This window comes from Lontra canadensis, unplaced genomic scaffold (assembly GCF_010015895.1).
Source record: "Lontra canadensis isolate GAN:19392208 unplaced genomic scaffold, GSC_riverotter_1.0 scaffold148, whole genome shotgun sequence".
Lineage (NCBI taxonomy): Eukaryota > Metazoa > Chordata > Mammalia > Carnivora > Mustelidae > Lontra > Lontra canadensis.
The window spans coordinates 1,745,745-1,766,788 of NW_022631142.1; the positions used below are offsets into that span (position 1 = coordinate 1,745,745).

The 21,044-nt window shown below is 40.9% G+C and overlaps 1 protein-coding gene and 1 non-coding gene across 2 annotated transcripts in view; both read left to right on the forward strand.

The window, feature by feature from the left end:
• ZYG11B (zyg-11 family member B, cell cycle regulator) overlaps positions 1 to 20,771 on the forward strand; it is a 90,484-nt gene extending 69,713 nt beyond the window's left edge. Inside the window, exon 14 of the mRNA XM_032844168.1 lies at positions 16,034 to 20,771. Coding sequence (XP_032700059.1) covers positions 16,034 to 16,224 — 191 coding nt within the window. The 3' untranslated portion in view covers positions 16,225 to 20,771. The remainder of the gene's footprint in view (positions 1 to 16,033) is intronic.
• Positions 1,972 to 2,076, forward strand: LOC116859153. The gene has a single exon (XR_004381089.1). It is a non-coding gene; the product is annotated as a U6 spliceosomal RNA (small nuclear RNA).
• Positions 20,772 to 21,044: the final 273 nt, after the last annotated feature.

The window sequence follows — 21,044 nt, forward strand, 5'->3', positions numbered from 1 at the left end:
GGGGGACTAACTTTGTGCTAGAGAAAAACTACTCTTTTTTAAAAAGACAACAAAATCTGTAGACACTCAACAACATATTTGGTATCTGATAAAAAGTGCTAGGTGAGGGGCGCTTGGGTGGCTCAGTGGGTTAAAGCCTCTGCCTTCGGCTCAGGTCGTGATCCCAGGGTCCTGGGATCGAGCCCCGCATCGGGCTCTCTGCTCAGCAGGAAGCCTGCTTCCCTTCCTCTCTCTCTGCCTGCCTCTCTGCCTACTGTGATCTCTCTCTGTCAAATAAATAAATAAAATCTTTAAAAAAAAAAAAAAAAAAAGTGCTAGGTGAGGGGGCGCCTGGGTGTCCCAGTCGGTGAGCATCTGGTTCTTGATTTTGGTTCAGGTGATGAGATCAAGTCCCATGTCAGGCTCCATGCTCAGCGGGACATATATCTGAGATTTTCTCTCCCTCTTCCTCTGCCCTTCCCCTGCTCATGTGCACACATACTCTCTCTGTCTCTCTCTCTCAAATAAAGAATCTTTTTTTTTTTTAAGATTTTATTTATTCATTTGACAGACAGAGATCACAAACAGGCAGAGAAGCAGGCAGAGAGAGAGGAGGAAGCAGGCTCCCTGCCGAGCAGAGAGCCTGATGTGGGGCTCCATCCCAGGACCCCGAGATCATCACCTGAGCCGAAGGCAGAGGCTTTAACCCACTGAGCCACCCAGGCGCCCCATAAAGAATCTTTTTTAAAAAATTGCCATGATCCCCCAATAATGGGTCCATGGTCAAAGGAGCGAGACTGATACAAAGTGAAGGTCAAGCAAAGTGAAGGTCAAGCGAGACTGATACAAAGTGAAGGTCGAGCGAGACTGATACAAAGTGAAGGTCAAGTGAAGGTGCCAAGCATCAAGAATCAAACCCACCGTCAAACAGACCGGTTGGGGCCGCCCCTTACAGACAGGGTGACCCCTCCTTGCCTCACAGACTAACTTTTATAGAGCAAAGGCCGTGTGGTTGGGCCTGGCCACACACAGGTGGCGAATGAGATTGTAACACACAGAGAAAGCTGCAGTCATGCTAGGTCACGCACGGGTGGCCAATTGAATTACAGTTCACGCCTATCACCCTAGTCAGAACTGGTGCCCAAAAGGCGTGGCCCACACTCCTTGGTAGCTAGGGAGACAGTATGTGTGCTTTACTGATTGGATGTCTCCACCTGACCCGACTCATCCCTGCATTTGGCCGTTATCTCCACCTGACCTGACCCACCCTTGTACCTGGGACTGGTTTCCTGGACTTGCTTTTAAGTAAGTTCCCCTGGGGGGGGGGGGCAGGGTCAATTTAAGTTTTACTGCATAAAAAACAAAATGGCTGTTCAACCAGGGTGGGGCCGCTCTGGCTAAATAGGCCCTTACAGCTAGATGAGGGAAGAAGTAGGAAAAAAATTACCCATAATGAGGAGAAAAATAGACGATTGAAATAGACCCAGAAGTGGGGCACCTGGGAGGCTCAATGGGTTAAGCCTCTGCCTTCAGCTCAAGTCATGATCTTAGGGTCCTGGGATCAAGCCCGACATCAGGCTCTTTGCTCAGCAGGGAGCCTACTTCCCCCCCACCCCTCCTGCCTGCCTCTCTGCCTACTTGTGATCTCTCTCTCTCTGCCAAATAAATAAATAAATAAAATCTTTATTTTAAAAAAAAAAGAGGGGTGCCTGGGTGGCTCAGTGGGTTAAAGCCTCTGCCTTTGGCCCAGGTCATGATCTCAGGGTCCTGGGATCGAGCCCCACATGGGGCGGGGGGGGGGGGGGGGGGGGGGGTCTCTCCCCAGCGGGGGGCCTGCTCCCCCCTCTCTCTCTTCCTGCTTCTTTGCCTACTTGTGATCTCTCTTTCTCTCTCTCTGTCAAATAAATAAATAAAACCTTTAAAAAAAAAAAAAGAAAGAAATAGACCCAGAAGTGATGGTGATATTGGAATTACGAGAAAAGTAACTTAATGGCTCACTTTGGCAGCACATATATTAAAATTGGGAAGATAAAGAGAAGATTAGCATGGCCCATGCACAAGAATGACACGTAAATTTGTGAAGTGTTCATATTTTTCATGGTTAGAACCAGAGTAAGCAATGTACAAGTAACAGTCTTGCATCCTTGTTTTCCAAAGTTCATTTTATTTTGGTCAGCTCTGTATATTGCACTAATTGCTTTAGGTATTTTCATTATATGAAATCTATCATTTGTCAGAGATGATTTAAACTATTTGAGTGTTGAACTGCTAGCAGAACTTGTATGTTTATAGTAATTCAGAATTAAAAGGAAAACAGTTTACCAGTGTTTGGTTTTATATTGAGATGCTTAGGTTGGAATAAAGTGTTATAAAAGCAAAAAGAGAGAGAAAAGACAGACAGAAAGAAAAGTAACCTCGAAAAATTTTTTATAGGGGCACCTGGGTGGCTCAGTGGGTTAAAGCCTCTGCCTTCGGCTCAGGTCATGATCCCAGAGTCCTGGGATCGAACCCCACATCGGGCTGTCTGCTCAGCAGGGAGCCTGCTTCCTCCTCTCTCTCTGCCTGCCTCTCTGCCTACTTGTGATCTCTGTCTGTCAAATAAATAAATAAAATCTTTAAAAAAATTTTTTTTTTATAGACAATCCAAGATTTTAGGGCCACCAGGTTGGGTGTCTGCCTTCGGCTCATGTCATGATCCCAGCATCCTGGGACTCAGCAGCGCTGAGCCTGCTTCTCCCTCTACAGCTTCCCCGTGCTTGTGTTCCCTCTCTTGCTACCTCTCTCTGTCAAATAAATAAATAAATAAAAACGTGGGGTTTTTTTTTAAAGATTTTATAGAAAACATGAATATTAAAAGAAAAATGGCATTCATATAGAAGTGCAAAGAATATTGAAACAACTTAGAGGTTCCTGGGTGGCTCAGTGGGTTAAGTGTCCAACTCTTGATTTCAGCTCAGGTCATGATCTCAGGGTGATGAGATCGAGCCACCTGTTGGGTGCTGCGCTGAGCATGGAGCCTGCTTAAGATTCTCTCTCTCTCTGGGGTGCCTGGGTGGCTCAGTGGGTTAAAGCCTCCGCCTTCGGCTCAGGTCCTGAGATGGAGCCCCGCATCGGGCTCTCTGCTCAGCAGGGAGCCTGCTTCCCCATCTCTCTCCACCTGCATCTCTGCTTACTTGTGATCTCTCTCTGTCAAATAAATAAATAAAATCTTAAAAAAAAAAGATTCTCTCTCTCATGAAAATGTTTTCTCATCTTTGTTAAACCAGCATTATTCCTGTATGTCAAGAAAGAAAGAAAGAGAGAAAGAGAAAGAGACCTTCATTATGTTGAAGCCAAATCCTTTGTACTGCAGCTTATGTATGCAACTTCTTTTTCTTGCAAACTGGAAATAAAATTTAGCCTCCTTTATCTGTTTAAAAAAAAAAAAGATTCTCTTTCTCCCCAACCCTCCCCTGCTCACTCACTTGCTCTCTCAAAACAAAACAAAATAAAACAAAACAAAAACTTAGGAAAATGAACAAAATTGGAGGACTTACACTGCCTGACTTCAAGGTATACTATAAACTACAGTAACCAAGACAGTGTTTTGTGGCTCCAAGATTGTGTTTTCCACACCTTACCAAGCAGTTCTCCAATTATCAGCAAGTCTGACAAGGTGACTTACAAATTTAATTCATTTCTGACAATATTTACCTGGAGATGGCATCAGATCTCACAGTCCCACAGGGCTGCTGTCCCCACTTCAGACGCCAGAACCAAGTGTCAGTTTTTACCTGTGCTTCTGACTAGTTATAAAAATTGGAGGTTTGCACAACCCTCCTCTGTTTGATTAATTTGCTAGAGCAGTTCACAATGCAGAGAAACATTTACTTAACAGTTTATCATAAAGGATATTATAAAGGATATAGATGGATAGCCTGATTAAGAGGTACATAGGGTGGGTTCCTGAGTAGAGGAGCTTCTGTCCCTAGAGAACTGGGTTGTACCACCCTCCAGGCATGTGGATTTATTCACCAGCATAAAAGTTCATCATATCTTCTTGTTCAAGAGTTTTTATAGGGGGTGACTGGGTGACTCAGTTGGTTAAGCCTCTGCCTTTCCTTCAGCTCAGGTCATGATCTCAGGGTCCTGGGATCAAGGCTCACATCAGGCTCTCTGCTCAGCAGGGAGCCTCCTTACCCCTCTCTCTCTGCCTGCCTCTCCGGCTACTTGTGATCTCGCTCTGTGTCAAATAAATAAATAAAATCTTAAAAAAGTTCTTATAGAGCTTAACCTGTGCCCTCCCCACTTACCCTTACTAGGATACAAGAGTGGGGCTGAAAGGTCCAACCTTCTAATCATTTGGTCTTTCTGGTGACCAACTCCATTCTGAGGCTGGCTAGGGACTCTACTCTGTCACCTTATTAGCATGTACTCAAAAGGGACTCCTAGTAATGACAAGATACTCCTGTTTGGGAAATTCCAATGGTTTGCGGAGCTCTGCCATGAACCTGAGACAAAGACCGAATATATTTCTTATTCTACCACAGGCCACCCGAGTCTTTGATTCTTTACAGATTCTTTACAACAAAAGGATCATAACAGTTAACAGATAACTAGTACATTATGAGAGTCCCATTCAGTCATTAATACATCATATGAAAATTTCTGCCAGGGCAAGGCCACTGAGGTTTGCAGCCTTCCATTAGATATTAGATATTCCAAAGGCAGAAGTGATCTTAAGGTGAAGGCATATATTTGTTATCAGGAAGCTGGTAAAATTTAGCCAAGAGATATCTCTTGGCTCTGAGCTTCTTTCAAAGTGTTAGTGTTGTATTGGAGTTCTCTCATGACATGACCCATTTGTTCATTTCAGTCCTTAGCTACTATTTCTCTTTCTTTTCATTCATACCCAAACTTTTCCACCTTCAGAAGGGACATAAGTTCTGACTTCTGTGTTGGTCTAGCTTGCAGGCAGTAACACTCCCACAGAGTCAGCTCTCATTCAGAGAGGTAAGGTTACGTAAGTCACAGAATTTGTGGGCTGTTTTACCTCCAGGCAGTGTAACTGCATTCGCTTTTAATCCCAGTTCTGTCAGGTGGAATGAAGGCACAGCTCATCCCCATTAGGCCCTGGGGAATTCTGACAAAAACATTTTACAACATAGTTACAGTTTCTTGCTTTAGAATCATCCCTGCTGGGTGACTGGGTGGCTCAGTTGGTTAAGCGACTGCCTTCAGCTCAGGTCATGATCCCAGAGTCCTGGGATCGAGTCCCACATCGGGCTCCCAACTCCGTGGGGAGTCTGCTTCTCCCTCTGACCTCCCCTCTCATGCTCTCTCGTTCTCTCTCTTTCTCAAATAAGTAAAATCTTAAAAAAAAAAAAAAAATTCCTGCTTTCACCATTTGTAGTTGCAGCCCTGGTCCTGTGACTACTGTGTCAGGTTGGGAATTTTTTTAAAGTTTAAGTGGTATGGGAAGAAGGAGAAGGAGAAATATATATAGTCATTTTAAAAGTATCCTCCCTTGGCAAGAATTACATTGTCATCACAGCATCCTTTCCTACTGCCTCTTCTCTAGCTCTATGAGAAAAACAGAAGAATATCTCCTGGGGAAACTCCTTTAGCCCCACTCATATTGAACATGAACATACTCTCACAAAGACATGAAATCCGGGGCGCCTGGGTGGCTCAGTGGGTTAAAGCCTCTGTCTTCGGCTCAGGTCATGGTCTCGAGGTCCTGGGATCGAGCCCCTCATTGGGCTCTCTGCTCAGCAGGGAGCCTGCTTCCCCCTCTCTCTCTCTGCCTGCCTCTCTGCCTACTTATGATCTCTGTCAAATAAATAAATAAATAAACTCTTAAAAAAAAAAAAAAGACATGAAATCCAGCTCCTCAGGCCTGTATCTCACCTCTACCCTACTTTTTAAAATAACCAATATATGAATTGCCCAATCTAATCCTTTGAAACTGTTACCCTGAGGAAGATCTCTCTCTCTGCCAATTGCTGGACCTTGGAAGGGAGGGAAAAGTTTTACTCAACTCTCTGGCAATTTGTGCCTCAGAGTTACAAAAAGAATCTTTCTAGATTCAACCTGTCTCTGCAATGCTACAGTACCCCAGATCCACGCATTCCGTGGACCCAGGTGGCTACCTCAAGGGAGCACATGGGTCTGAAAATGAAACTGACAAAAACAGATTTACAAAGAAGACCATACACATTTAAAAAATGTTTTAAGATTACTTATTTTAGAGAGTGTGTCAGCAGGAGGAGGGGCAAGAGGGAGAGAGAGAAGCTTAAGCAGACTCCCCACTGAGTGCGGCACCCAGGTGGGGCTAGATCCCAGGACCCTGAGACCATGACCTGAGCTGAAATCAAGAGTAGGATGCTAAACTGACTGAGCCACCCAGGTGCCCCTAGCATACACATTTTATTAAAACTTTATTATTATTATTATTTTAGATTTTATTTATTTATTTGGGAGAAAGAGACAGAGAGCACATGAGGGGGAAGGGCAGAGGGAGAAGCAGACTCCCCACTGAGGAGGGAGTCCCACATAGGGCTTGATCTCACGACCCTCAGATCACGACCTCAGCCAATGGCAGATGCTTAACTGACTGAGCCACCCAGGCACCCCAACTTCATTAAAACTTTAATTGTATGTGGGAATCTTCAAAAAAGAATGAAGCCCTTAAGTGACCAGAACAGGAAGATTTTATACCTTTTAGATAAAGAAAGAAATTTGTGAAAAATTGACAGGACATAGATGTTTGGGCTCGTGGTAGTGAATGGTGAAGAGTGACTAGAAGAAGGGTTAGTTAAACAAGGTTTATACGGATTCCCTAGCTCCCAGATTCATGGTCTCTGATGATAAGAATATCTTCCTTCTTGTTTTAAGATTTATTTATTTATTTTAGAGAAAGCAAGAGAGCACAAGCAGGGGGAGCGGAGGGAGAGGGAGAATCACAAGCAAACTCCATGCAGTGCACAACTTGGGGCTCAATCCCACGACCCTGAGATCACAACCTGAGCTGAAACCAAGAGGTCAACATTCAACCAAATGCACCACCCAGGCACCTAGGGAGGGCACTTCTCACATGGGAGTTTTATGACCTGTTTCAGGGAAGAAGGTTGATGGGGGGAAGTCAGACTGACCTTCCTGCTTCTGCTGTTTTCTCAAACTATTTTAGCTTAAGGTAGTCAGTATGCCAAGAGCCCGTATTTTGGGGCAGTGTGTCCTAACTCCATCAACATTATACACTGTAAAGTATGTTCCTTGATCTGAAGAAATGGCAGTTGGCTGTCCAAATTGGAGAAATATCTTATGTTTTGGTTCCTTTATAGCATTCTAAGTGTTAACGTCTATCACTGACTGAGCAAAGCCCAGTCCAGGGTCAACGTCAGTTTCTGTCAAGATCCATTTATAGCTCCCTGCCTCCCCAGGGCTATGAGCGTTGTTCTGACTTGCCAGCTATGATCAGGGCCTTCTCCCCACTTTACCATGTAGCCAACTGCAGTCTCTGTCTATTTTGCTGGCAGATAGAACAGTTCTCACTGGCAATGTGTACCTCAAGATTGCAAGGGGGAATATTTCTAGATTCAGCCCATAACTGCATTGCTGTCATACCACCATACCCACTTACTTCATGGACCCACATGGCCACTCCGAGCAAGTTCACAGGAATATCTGCTTGTCTATCTCAATTATCTTCTGAACCTGGAAGGGAGTTCTTCTGATGGGCATAGAAATGTCCTATTTTAATATACTTCTTAGATTCCCACAGTGATTTCCATATAGCCATGTCCCATATGAGCATCCCTTTAATGGTCCTGTGTCTGTTGCCCTTGTGCCCAACCATATGGCCAGGCTATTGGCCACTGCCCTTGAGTCAGTTAAAACCCAAACAGGCTTTTTATCACTTTTCAATTTTTTATTTTATTTCTTTTTTAAAAATATTTTATTTATTTGTTTGACAGAGAAATAGCACAAGTAGGCAGAGCAGCAGGGAGAGAGAGAGGGAGAAGCAGGCTCTCTGCTGAGCAGGGAGCCTGATGCGGGGCTCGATCCCAGGATCCTGGGACCATGACCTGAGTTGAAGGCAGCCACTTAACTGACTGAGCCACCCAGGCACCCCCCAGTTTTTTCAGTTTTTTTTTAATCACTGTTGGGAAAGCAGCATGCAGTTCAGCTCACAGAGCTTATTTGTTTTTACCTTTTTCAGTCAGTGCTGGCCTTTCAAACAGGATATTGTCTGTTCACCTTGAAACTACTGTCCACAAACTGAGTAGCTCTTTGTTGATTAGTGGAAAGCTGTCTATAGGGCACTATCCAAATGATGATAGAATCTAGCAGCTCTTTGTGCACTTTCAAAGTTGGTCCTGGGGAGAAAGAGGCTCCCTGCTCATGATCATATCCTCACTGACTTCCCCCAAATAGCATGATCCTATATAAACCATTTCCACATTACTATAGAACTCTCCCAGCACTGCCATCCCCATTAGAGTGTTTCTCTGACATTACCCAGAACACCAGGCATATTTCAGGTCTTAAGATCATTTTTTGTTTTTCAGTCTTAAGGGTAGTTTCAGATAATATCAAATAGCACAGTAGTAATTGCCCCTCAAATGGGAGTTCTCTAGTCCAGAGTCCCAATAGTCATCTCTGGGAGGCACTTACAGGCTTTTGCCAGAACCCGCAGTCTGTCCTTCATGTAGGGCACAGAGAAATTGTCCCGACCAGCATTTCACTTTGTATTCTACACTGCGTATAGGCTTTTCTTAATCTTCTGGTACCCATTTAACATGTCTAATTAACATTGCCTTGAAAGGTGGATTTGGGTGCTTTCTATCTTACGAGAAACATTCCCTATTCAAATAAACTGTCCATCCTTATAATACAATCAGGTAAAAGAAATGCAACAACTTTACATAAAGCCTATTTAATCATACCAGTTCTCCTACAGACTTTTAGTTTAATTCCATTAATGTTTACCGCCCTCTTTTTTAATGCTTCTGTTCTTAACCGTAACCTCCATTAGGACTTCATCCACAGATTTTGATTTTATATTACTAGGTAGGTGAAGTGTGCCCCAGCCAGACTCATTCCCATAAAACATTCAGGTAAAGGAAACACAACTTCTTTACATAAAACCCGTTTAAACATTCCAACTTTCATAATTCCGTCAACCCTTACATTTTTATTCTCTCTCAATCTAATTATAGGGCTTCACCTGTACGTTTTTGTAACTTCTCCATTTCCTGAACAATTTACCCGGCTTTATTACCTAAAAGACTTGAGTCCCCACTGGGGGGGTCATGCCAAGGAACCCTGGCCCTTTTGTCAATGTTTATCTTGATAATTTGGCTTAACCACTGCCACAAGCAAGTGCTGGTCAGGTTTAGATCCATTTCTAAATTCCCTTGGCAACTGTTACCTTTAGTAACCGATTACAACACACAGCTACTATTCCATACCATGGTGAATACCTGGCCACCCAGGAATCAGAGGGTTTTCATCCCATCTTTCATCTTTTCTCTTCCCAAACTACACAAGTTTTTTTGTTTTCTCAAAGATTTTATTTATTTATTTGACAGGGAGAGCGAGAGATCACAAGTAGATAGAGAGGCAGACCGGGCGTGAGAGAAGGCTCCCTACTGAGCAGAGAGCCCCATGCAGGGCTCGATCCCAGGACCCTGAGATCCTTGACCTGAGCCAAAGGCAGAGGCTTAACCCACTGGGCCACCTAGGTGCCCCGAAACTACATGTTTTTATGAGCAGAGGCCATTATAACAAATTCCACTTCCGACACCAATTCTAATCTGTTTTTTCCACACACCAGTTCTTAGCAGACACTGATTGAGTGTTCTACAAATTGAATTCAATTCTGACATTATTTACCTGGAGATCCCCTAGGTTAAGGGCCAGTCCCTCAAGACTACTGTCACTTGAGGCTGCAGTTACAAATCCAGGCATAGAAATAGACAAATGTGGTTCAATAGACCAAGCTAGAAAATACAAAAATAGACCTGTACATATATGGCTGATTAATTTTTTTTTAAAGATTTTGTTTATTTATTCGACAGACAGAGATCACAAGTACGCAGAGAGGCAGGCAGAGAGAGGGGGAAGAAGGCTCCCCACTGAGCAGAGAGCCCAATGCGGGGCTTGATCCCAGGACCCTGGGACCATGACCTGGGCCTAAGGCAGAGGCTTTAACCCACTGAGCCACCCATGCGCCCCATGGCTGATTAATTTTTGACATAAGTTTGAAGCAAATGCAAAAAAGAAATGATAATCTTTGAACAAATGGTGCCACAACAATTGGATCTATATATGCAAAAAAAAGTGCAAGGTGCCTGGCTGGCTCAGTCCAAAGACCAACTCTTGATCTTGGAGTCGTGAGTCCAAGCCCCACATTGGGTATGCAGATTACTAAAAAAAATTAACTGGAAAAAAAGAAAAAAGTCTACTTAAAAAAAGTGACCTTTTTCTTACCTTGGACAACATATAAAAATTAACCCTTATTTACTTATTGATTGGTTGATTGTGATCTCTACACCCAACATGGGACTTGAACTCAACCCCATGATCAAGAGTTACATGCTCTTCCAAATGAGCCAGCCAAGCACCCCCCAAAATTAGTTTTTAATTGATCATAGGCCTACATATAAAACAAAAAAACAATTAATAGTTCTAGAAGAAAACAGGAGAAAATCATTGTGATCTTGTGTTAGGCAAATTTTTTTAAAGATCTTATTTAAAGACTTTATTTATTTGAGAGAAAGAGAGTAATCTCTACATCCAACATGGGCTCGAACTTTACAACTCCGATTTCAAGAGTTGCATGCTCTCCCAGCTGAGCCAGCCAGGTGCCCCACATATTTCTTAACTATGCACAAAAGCATGATCTACAAAAGAAAAAATTGCTAAATTGCACTTGATCAAACTTAAGGGCTTCTGTTCTTTGAAAGACACTGTTAGAGAAAATAAAAAGTCAGTATACATACTGGATCAAAATATTTACAAATCACATGTCTGATAAAGTGCTTGTATTCAAAATTTTTATTTTATTTTTTTTAAGATTTTATTTATTTATTTGACAGACAGAGATCACAAGTAGGCAGAGAGGCAGGCAGGGAGAGAGGAGGAAGCAAGCTTCCTGCTGAGCAGAGAGCCCGATGTGGGGCTCGATCCCAGGACTATGGGATCATGACCTGAGCCGAAAGCAGAGGCTTTAACCCACTGAGCCACCCAGGCACCCCTCAAAATTTTTATAAAGAACTCTCGGGGATCCTGGGTGGCTCAATTGGTTAAGTGTCTGCCTTCGGCTCAGTTATGATCCTGGAGTCCCAGGATTGAGCCCACATCGGATTCCCTGCTCAGCAGGGAGTTTGTTTCTCCCTCTGCCCTTCACCCCACTTGTACTCTCTCACGCTCTCTCAAATAAATAAAATCTCAGGACACCTGGGTGGCTCAGTTAATTAAGCCATTGCCTTTGGCTCAGGCCATGGTCCCAGGGTCCTGGGATCAAGTCCCGCAAAGGGCTCCTTGCTCTTCAGGGAGACTGCTTCTCTCTCCACCTCTGCCTGCCACTCCTGTTTGTGTGTGCTCTCTCTCTCTCTGACAAATAAATACATAAATAAAATCTTTAAAATAAATAAGTAAGGGGCGCCGGGGTGGCTCAGTGGGTTAAAGCCTCTGCCTTCAGCTCGGGTCATGATCCCAGGGTGTTGGGATGGAGCCCCACATCGGGCTCTCTGCTCAGCAGGGAGCCTGCTTCCCTTTCTCTCTCTCTGCCTGCCTCTCTGCCTACTCGTGATCTATCTCTCTCTGTCAAATAAATAAATAAATAAAATCTTTGAAAAATAAAACAAAATAAATAAGTAAAATCTAAAAAAAAACCAAGAACTTTCAGGGAGCCTGAGTAGCTCAGTCAGTTAAGTGTCTGCCTTCAGCTCAGGCTATGATCCCAGGGCCCTGGGATCCAGAAGAAAATGGGGAGCTTGCTTCTCCCTCTTCCACTCCTCCTGCTTGTGCTCTCTCTTCCTCTCTCTGTCTCTCTCTGTCAAAGAAATAAATAAATAAAAATCCTTAAGGATGCCTGGGTGGCTCAGTGGGTTAAGCCTCTGCGCTCAGCTCAGGTCATGATCTCAGGGTCCTGGGATCAAGCCCTGCATCGGGCTCTCTGCTCAGCAGGGAGCTTGCTTCCCCTTCTCTCCCTGCCTGCCTCTTTGCCTACTTGTGCTCTCCCTGTGTCAAAAAAAAAAAAAATCCTTAAAAAAAAAAAAAAAAGAAAAATAACTCTCAAAACTTAGGGGTGCCTGGTGGCTCAGTAAGTTAAGCATCTGACTTTGACTCAGGTCATGCTCCTGGGGTCAGGATCTGACTTGGGCTCAGGGTCCTGGGATTGAGCCCCACATTGGGCTCTTTGCTCTGCGGGAAGCTTGCTTCTCCTTCTCCCTCTGCCTGCCACTACCCCCACTTGTGTGCTCTCTCTCTCTCTCTCAAATAAAATCTTTAAAAAAACAAAAAGAACTCTCAAAATTTAATAATAAGAAAACAAAACAAGTAAAAAGAAAATGGGCAAAAGAGTTGAACAGACCCTTTACCAAAGAAGATTAATGGAAGGCAAATAACCCATTAAAGGTATTGAACAGCATTAGGATAAACATATATATCAGTGCACTAGAATTGAAAGTCCAGAAATAGATCCATGTATTTATGGTCAATTGATTTTTGACAAGGATGCCAAGACAATTCAATGGGGAAGGAATTGTTTTTTCAACAAATGGTGCTGGGAAAACTGAATAGGCACATGTGAGAGAACTTGATTCCTTACCACATACCATATATAAAAATTAACTCAAAATAAAATTAACTCCAAATGAGGCCTAGACCTAAATGTAAGAACCACATCTACATATATATAAGCATATAAAATTTTTAGGAGGGAACATAGACATAAATCACCATAACCTTAGATTAAGCAATAGCTTCCTAGGACACCAAAAGCATAAGTGACTAATTTAATTGGGTTTAATAAAACATTTTAAAACTTTTGTGGTTCAAAGGATACCACCAAGAAAGTGAAAAGACAACTTACAGAATGGTTGGATATATTTGCAAATTATATATCTGATGAGGGGCATGTTTTCAGAACATATAAAGAGCTCTTACAGCTCAATAAAAAGAACCCAGTTTAAAGGTAGGCAAAGGATCTAAATAGTCTTTCTACAAAGACTGCATATGAATGGCCAAAAAGCAAATGAAAAGAAGCTCAACATCATTAGTCATGGAGAAATAGAAATTAAAACCACAATGAGACACTACTTCACACCTACTAAGAAGGCTGCCTATAAACAAAAAGATGGATGATGACAAGTGTTGGCAAGGATGTGAAACAGCTTTCTCATTCATGACTGATGGGACTGAAAAATTAGACAACCAGTTCTGAAAACAGTTTGGTGATTTCTTACAAAGTTAAGCATACTTTTAGCATTTGTCCAGCTTTCTAAGTATTTCCTCAAAACTTCTGCAGGAATGATTATAGTATTTTAGTCTTTGTAACAAAACACGGGGAGAAAAGAATCCAACAGATGTCCATTAGTACAATAACATTAAAAATATATAGTATAGGGGCGCCTGGGTGGCTCAGTGGGTTAAAGCCTCTGCTTTCGGCTCAGGTCATGATCCCAGGGTCCTGGGATCGAGCCCCGCATCAGGCTCTCTGCTCGGCGGGGAGCCTGCTTCTTCCTCTCTCTCTGCCTGCTTCTCTGCCTACTTGTGATCTCTCTCTGTCAAATAAATAAATAAAATCTTTAAAAAATATATATATATATATAGTATATTCAATGCAATGGAGTGCTTACTTAAAATACTTGTACTTAATACTGAAATTTTTAAAAATACTATTTTTTTTTCTTAAAGATTTCATTTATTTATTTAACAGATAGAGATCACAAGTAGGCAGAGAGGCAGGCAGAGAGAGAGGGGGAAGCAGGCTCCCTGCCAAGCAGAGAGCCCAACACAGGGCTCGATCTCAGGACCCTGAGATCATGACCCGAGCCGAAGGCAGAGGCTTAACCTACTGAGCCACCCAGGTGCCCCTAAAAATACTCTTTAAAAAACCCTAAAACTGGGGCGCCTGGGTGGCTCAGTGGGTTAAAGCCTCTGCCTTCGGCTCAGGTCGTGAACTCAGGGTCCTGGGATCGAGCCCCGCATCGGGCTCTCTGCTCTGCGGGGAGCCTGCTTCCTCCGCCCTCTCTTTCTCTCTCTCTCTGCCTGACTCTCTGCCTACTTGTGATCTTGGTCTGTCAAATAAATAAAAAATTATTTAAAAAAATAAATAAATTAAAAAAAAAAAACCTAAAACTGCTACATACATATGTGTGTAACAATATGGATGCATCTCAGAAATGTCATGTTCAGCAAAAGTAGACAGACTCAAAAGAATACCTACTGTATGATTTTATTTACATGAAGTTCTAGAGCAGCCAAGGGTAGTCTGTATCATGAAATTAGAAAAGTGGGTCATCTGGGTGGCTCAGTCATTAAGTGTCTGCCTTTGGCTCAGGTCATGGTCCCAGGATTCTGGGATCGAGCCCTAGCCCTACATCGGGCTCCCTGGTCAAAGGCAGCCTGCTTCTCCTTCTCCCACTCCCCCGACTATATTCCCTCTCTCTCTGTATCTCTCTCTGTCATATAAATAAAATCTTAAAAAAAAAAAAAAAAGAAATTAGAAGAGCGTTTGCCTGGGTTAGGATACAGAGGAGAATGACTACAGTGGTGCACAAGGAGACTTTTTAAAAAATATTCCATATTCTAATTATGATGGTGGTTACACAAGTGTATACATTTGCCAAAACCCATCAAATTGTAAATTAAATTTGGGTATTTTTTTGTGTATAAATATACTTTAATAAATATGACTAAAACTAAAAAAACTTTTTTTAAAAGATTTTATTTGTTTATCTGACAGAGAGACAGAGGGAACACAAGCAGGGGGAGCAAGAGAGGGAGAACCAGGCTCCCGGCCTAGCAGGGAGCCTGACCTAATGCTTGGTCCCAGGACCCTGGAAGTCATGACCTGAGCCAAAAGCAGATGCCCAATGATTGAGCCACCCAGGCACCCCTAAAAAATGTTTTTTAAGATTTTATTATTTGAGGGGCGCCTGAGTGGCTCAGTGGGTTAAAGCCTCTGCCTTCTGCTCAGATCATGATCCCAGAATCCTGGGATCGAGCCCCTCATCCGGCTCGCTGCTCAACAGGGAGCCTGCTTCCTACTCTCTCTCTCTGCCTGCTTCTCTGCCTACTTGTGATCTCTGTCAAATAAATAAAATCTTAAAAAAAAAAAAAAGATTTTATTATTTGATAAAAAAAATTTTTTTTTTAAAGATTTTATTTATTTATTTGACAGAGAGAGATCACAAAGCAGGCAGAGAGGCAGGCAGAGAGAGAGGAGGAAGCAGGCTCCCTGCTGAGCAGAGAGCCCGATGCGGGGCCCGATCCCAGGACCCTGAGATCATGACCCGAGCCGAAGGCAGCGGCTTAACCCACTGAGCCACCCAGGCGCCCCGATAAAAAATGTTTTTAAGATTTTATACAATCTGGGGTGCCTGGGTGACTCAGTGGGTTAAAGCCTCTGCCTTTGGCTCAGGGTCCTGGGGTCAAGCCCTGCATTGGGCTCTCTGCTCATCAGGGAGCCTGCTTCCCTCCCTCTCTCTCTGCCTGCCTCTTTGCTTACTTGTGATCTCTGTTTGTCCAATAAATAAATAAAATCTTTTTAAAAAAATAAAGATTTTATAAGATTTTTAAGAAATATATATTATATATATATGAGACCGTTCTATATAGATATATCTATATGTCATATATATATATATATATATGAGAGAATCATTATTATTTGTGGGGACTTGCGTTGTAGACATAACATCACTACAGAGGTATTTATCAAGCTGTAGCATATATTAGTGGTCTATAACAAAATAGTTAAGATTTAAGTGAAAAAAGAACTTTTTTGTGTGTGGGATAATTTTTAAGTGTTGTAAGAAAAGCTCTTTCTCCTCTTTTTCAGCCTCAAGGTATTGCAGCATGCTGATTGAGGAAGGAGGATTGCAGCATTTATACAACATCAAAGAACATGAACAGACTGATCCCCATGTTCAACAGATCGCTGTGGCCATTCTGGACAGCTTAGAAAAACACATTGTGCGCCATGGCAGACCACCTCCCTGTAAAAAGCAGCCCCAGGCTAGATTAAATTGATAGCCATAGGTAGTTGGATAACTGAATCACAGGAATCCTTTTCATGATAGGTTCATTTGGAATATCTTATCCTCTGTGCTGTTTTAGGGGTTTCTATGACAAGAGTCATAAGATCAGTTTGGGTTTGATGGTGTACAGTACTGCCCATGTGAACAGTCTCTAATATGTCTTGTGATTTTTAACTTCTGAGGCATGAAGGGTCTCTTCCTTCGTCATTGCCTTTTAGGACATTTTCCACATCTTTCTGTGTTTGAACTTACCTGTGCTTGAAATTCTACGGTTTTATGATCAAGTTTGCACGAACCCTTAGGCCAGACTTTTCTGATCTTAAAGTCTCTTCCAATCAATTTGCAGCTTCGGATGAGCTGTTAACCTGATTTCCAGCACTGCTTCAGTTATAAGTTTTATACTGCTTCTGTATAAAATGCCTTTATTCTCTGTATGTGTACCTTTTATAAGATGTCCTTCTTAGTGTGAAAGAAAAGAAAGTCGAGTCCTCTTGGAAAGCTACTCACTGACTGGAGCCTGGGTGGTTGGCAAAAAAAAAATAAATTAGAAAGAAAACTAGTAAGAGAGAAACAAGATTAGGAACTGGAAAAGGGTCTGCTCTTACAGTATAGTTTTTAAACTAGAACAAGCTATCCTTCTGGAACCCTCTCCTGAGGCAGTGAGCAGTAGCTTGTTCATATTTATTCCTGGGAGCTTGGGCTGCTGCTTCCTACACAGACTGCTGGTTACTCTGTAGAAATACTTCCCCAGGCATCACAGTGTAAAATCTTACAGCATTCTGTGTTAAAGAAGAACTGTCTGGATCTCTATAGTCATACTGTTGTGAAATGTGAATTTTTATAAAATTGTCTCTTGTTAAAACTGACCGTTCTTTTCCCTCTATTTCAAAGTCATTTTGTTCAGTGAAATAGAGATTACACATGGTATTACCGGCTCAGTTAAAGTACAGTTAACAACAGTAAATTTTGTCACAAGAAGTTAAATTTTCTTTTCTTTCAAAATACATGTATCTTAATGTTCTCATGTTGGAGAAAGATGTCCACATCTCACTGCCAAAAATGAATGAGAAGCACTAGGCTATTATTAAGTGTAATGATTCTAGTTACTGTGCATAAAAAAGGAAATATTTTTTGATGGGTTATTTTTTAGACAGTTGCCTTTCCTTTATGATACCTGTTATAGCATAGTAAAGAATCAATTATCATTATATCAGTAATGAAAGCTGGGAGGTAGGAAGTCACCACAAAACTTAATTTCTATTTTCAGTTTTAGTTTGTGAATAAGGTTAATGACAATTTGAGATGACTGTGTTTTCTTCATAGATGGCCAGAATGTTTTCAGTAGAGATTTAAATGGTATGTTTAAATTATGGTGATTATTTAGACACATTTTTATTTAGAAAGGAGCTGGCTTAGTAGTATGCTGATAACATTTTTGACATATGTATTTCAAACCACTGTCACAAAAGTCATACTTGAATTATTTCATACTCCTTCGCAGGGATGAAAACTTAAACTGAAAGAAAATAGGTATTTAGAACCATTAAAGACCATATCATATTCTGGGATACCTCTGACTTAATTGGTTTAAGGAATTTTTATAGGCTCAAGATAAATTTTCACAGATTGTCTATTTCAGAGGAAGTGGAAAATTCTTTTAACTTTCCCCCTTTTTCCCAGATTTTAATGTCTAAGGCAAAATGTAGAAAATAGGATGGCCTACACTAGCTGGGAAGTTGCTGGCTATGTTGACTACTATCTCCAGGTCTCTTAGCTTGGATAGTTAAGGGAAAGCCTGTTTGAGAAGTTTGGCTTCAAGTTTCTTTTATGTCTTATTCAAGACAAAAGTGCATGTTCCTTATATGCTAATCTTAGGTTTTTATCTTTACAAATTGTTTTCAGAAATAGCTAAAAATGTACAGAAAACAACAACTCCATTATTCAGAATAACTTGATAGATGAAGACTCAAAAATATTTAAAGTTAATTCTAAACTTACTACTTTGAGCATTGGTAATGGTCGGATATTTCTTAGTCTTAAAAGCAAAATAATTGGTCACATCCCATATATAAAAATTGCAGTGCCTTTGTGGTTGGGATGGTTCTTAAAATTGTGTATCTAAGGCACAGAATTGTTTCTAAGGTCTTGAATCTGGCTAAAATGTAATAGTTGTATATATTGAAATTATGAGGCATAACTGGCCTGTGTCTACAGTTAGAATCTGTTAGGCCTCCCTTTTACATGTGTATACTGGAATGTTAACAGTACTTGGTGCCTTCAAGGGTTACCTCTTCAGTGGCTTAGAGGTGCTGTTTCAACTTAGACTAGGGTTGAACCACTCATTGCTGAAATCACTGGTGCACTCAGATATTATAAAATGTCGCACCATCAGTCCACAAGCAGCAGCAAGGTTTAGATCTACCAAAGAAAATGGAATTAGACTTTTTAGAGTATAATGATGCATGTTGGTATCACTGAGTAAAACAAAAATGGTCTGAAATTAAAGCAAAAATAAGGTATCTCGTCCTTTTCATCAAGTACGTTTTGCTTGTGGTCTTTAAATTCTAAAAAATCATTTTTCCTGTTGGCAATTGAAAAAAAAAAACATAAATCAAGTAATAATAAGGGGTTAATTTACCCTCTGGCCAAGGACTCAGTGGCTAGTGATCTTAGTTGAGGCTTTTTAAAATTATCAGACCCACAGTTCCAGGAATTTACCTTAAATATTGTTGCTCTTTAGCCCTGGACAGAAATGCCAGTTGGTAGCAATAGTCAACTTAATTACCCAAAGTGGACGTGAATCACCATAAAAAGGTGCTACAGGGATTTAATTTCATGATCTCTTTTGTTTGCAGACTTCCAAAGAATCAAAGATTCATGTTTAAAAACATCAGTCTCTCCAGCCTAGAAAGTTGTTCTTACTATTGAGACCTTTTAAGTTGGCCCTTTTTCTCCCTTGTCACTTTCATTAGCTGTATGTTTAATTATGCTATGTGTCAAGAGAGCATTGGGCCATCTTCTAGCTCTTTGGAGCACATTTTTATGAAAACATATTTTATGTGCTAAATTATGATAGATTATATTAATGAACGATGGTTTTGGCTTAGTGTTTTCAAAGTGCATCACTGCCCATAGAACAGTGTGCAGCCACAGGCCCCAAGGTTGAAAAGAGGTCATGAGTAGCAGGGAAAACAAACTTAGTTTTGTGTGTGTTGAAACCCACCCCTCTTCTGCCCTCTACTGGTGTGTTTACACTATTTGGTCATTGTGCAACTTTTATTACAGAATAAACAGTATTATTAAATTGAAAGTCTAAGTAAAAGGCAGTATCATAATACCAGCTGATGTGGGCACTTTTATCTATATGTAACTTGTTTAGGAACCTTATATGGGTAGAGCTTCAGAGTAGTGTATACCAGGACAGCTTACAGAGCAGTTTGCAAAACTTAGTTTCCCTCTCAAATCCATTGTAGCAGTTTCAAGTGACTGTGTGGATGTTGGATGTTTAATCTTTACCATTTGCTTTGTATTGATACATTTTTTTCATTTTAAGTGTCAACTCATACACTATTTTAGAAATAATGCAAATCCAGCCTTCATCCAGTGATGAGAATAACAGTATAATAGGAATTTGCTGAATGTGCTTTTAATGAGTAATTGCTTTATCTTTTTTAGTATCTCATAGACTTTGCATGACACGGTACACTCCTAATTATGCATTCTTTAGTTTTCAGATCTTAATCTAAGACATTCTATGTTAACTGATTGGTAGCCTGAGAAAGAGCTTTCTCTGCCTGTTTCTCCCATCACCAGTTTTTGGGGGTAAATTATGGGAAAAACAGTGCTACTTCTCATTTCTCTGGATGAATTAAAGTTTGTTTGGATGGTACAACCAAACTTTAGATCTAGATAGAATGGCTATTAAGAATACTTAGAAAATCCACATTGATCAAAATTATTCTGTGAAGTCATAAATCTAGTTCATTAATAGTATGTGCTTAATTTTGAACTTACTTTTGGGCAAACTGTTCAGATGGGTTCTTTTAAGATTATTTTAATCAGCTTAGAAGCAAGAAGCTACTTAGCTAATGAAAACTGAGACATACTTTCATAAAAGCAAGAAATTCTTGGGAGCATTTTTTTCTTTAAAAATGGGATGATGTTAATGTCAAGATTTATACTCAGATAATCTGCAAGAATAAAATTTTAAAATCCTTGACTTTTATAGATTTCCCACTGTCAAATTCCCATGGACTTGTGAGAGAAAAGCTATCTTTTGCTTGAATTCTGATGGAAGAGTTTAATTCCTTTCAAAGGATGAAAAATTCATTGGAAAGTGTAATGTGTTCATTTTAAGGGCTCTCAGTTATCTGGACTGAAGGCACTGTTCTCACTGTGGCCAGATGAGTGGGAGTGTTCTGTACATGAATCATGCTATATTTTAAATCAGGACATCACTTAGGTATTAATGTTGTGTGTGTACAAAGTTTTGTTTGGGAATTTTTTTTTTTTGCCTAAATAAATGTTATAAATTTTATGAAAAGTGTGTCTTGTCTACTTTATTTCTAGACATTTGCTTTAAATCTAATGCAAGATTTAGATTCCTTAAAAATATAAATAAAAAATAAAAAAAAATATTTAGATTCCTTGGTTATTGACTTGTAACAGTTGCTTACCAGTGGTTGTACTGCAGAAGCTTCTAGTATTGGAACTCTATTCATTTCTTTAAATACATACGGTAGATACTGTTAAAGTTTTGGAATTTATATAATTTATAAGTCACTTAGGGAACTTATAGTTTTGTGGAGAAGA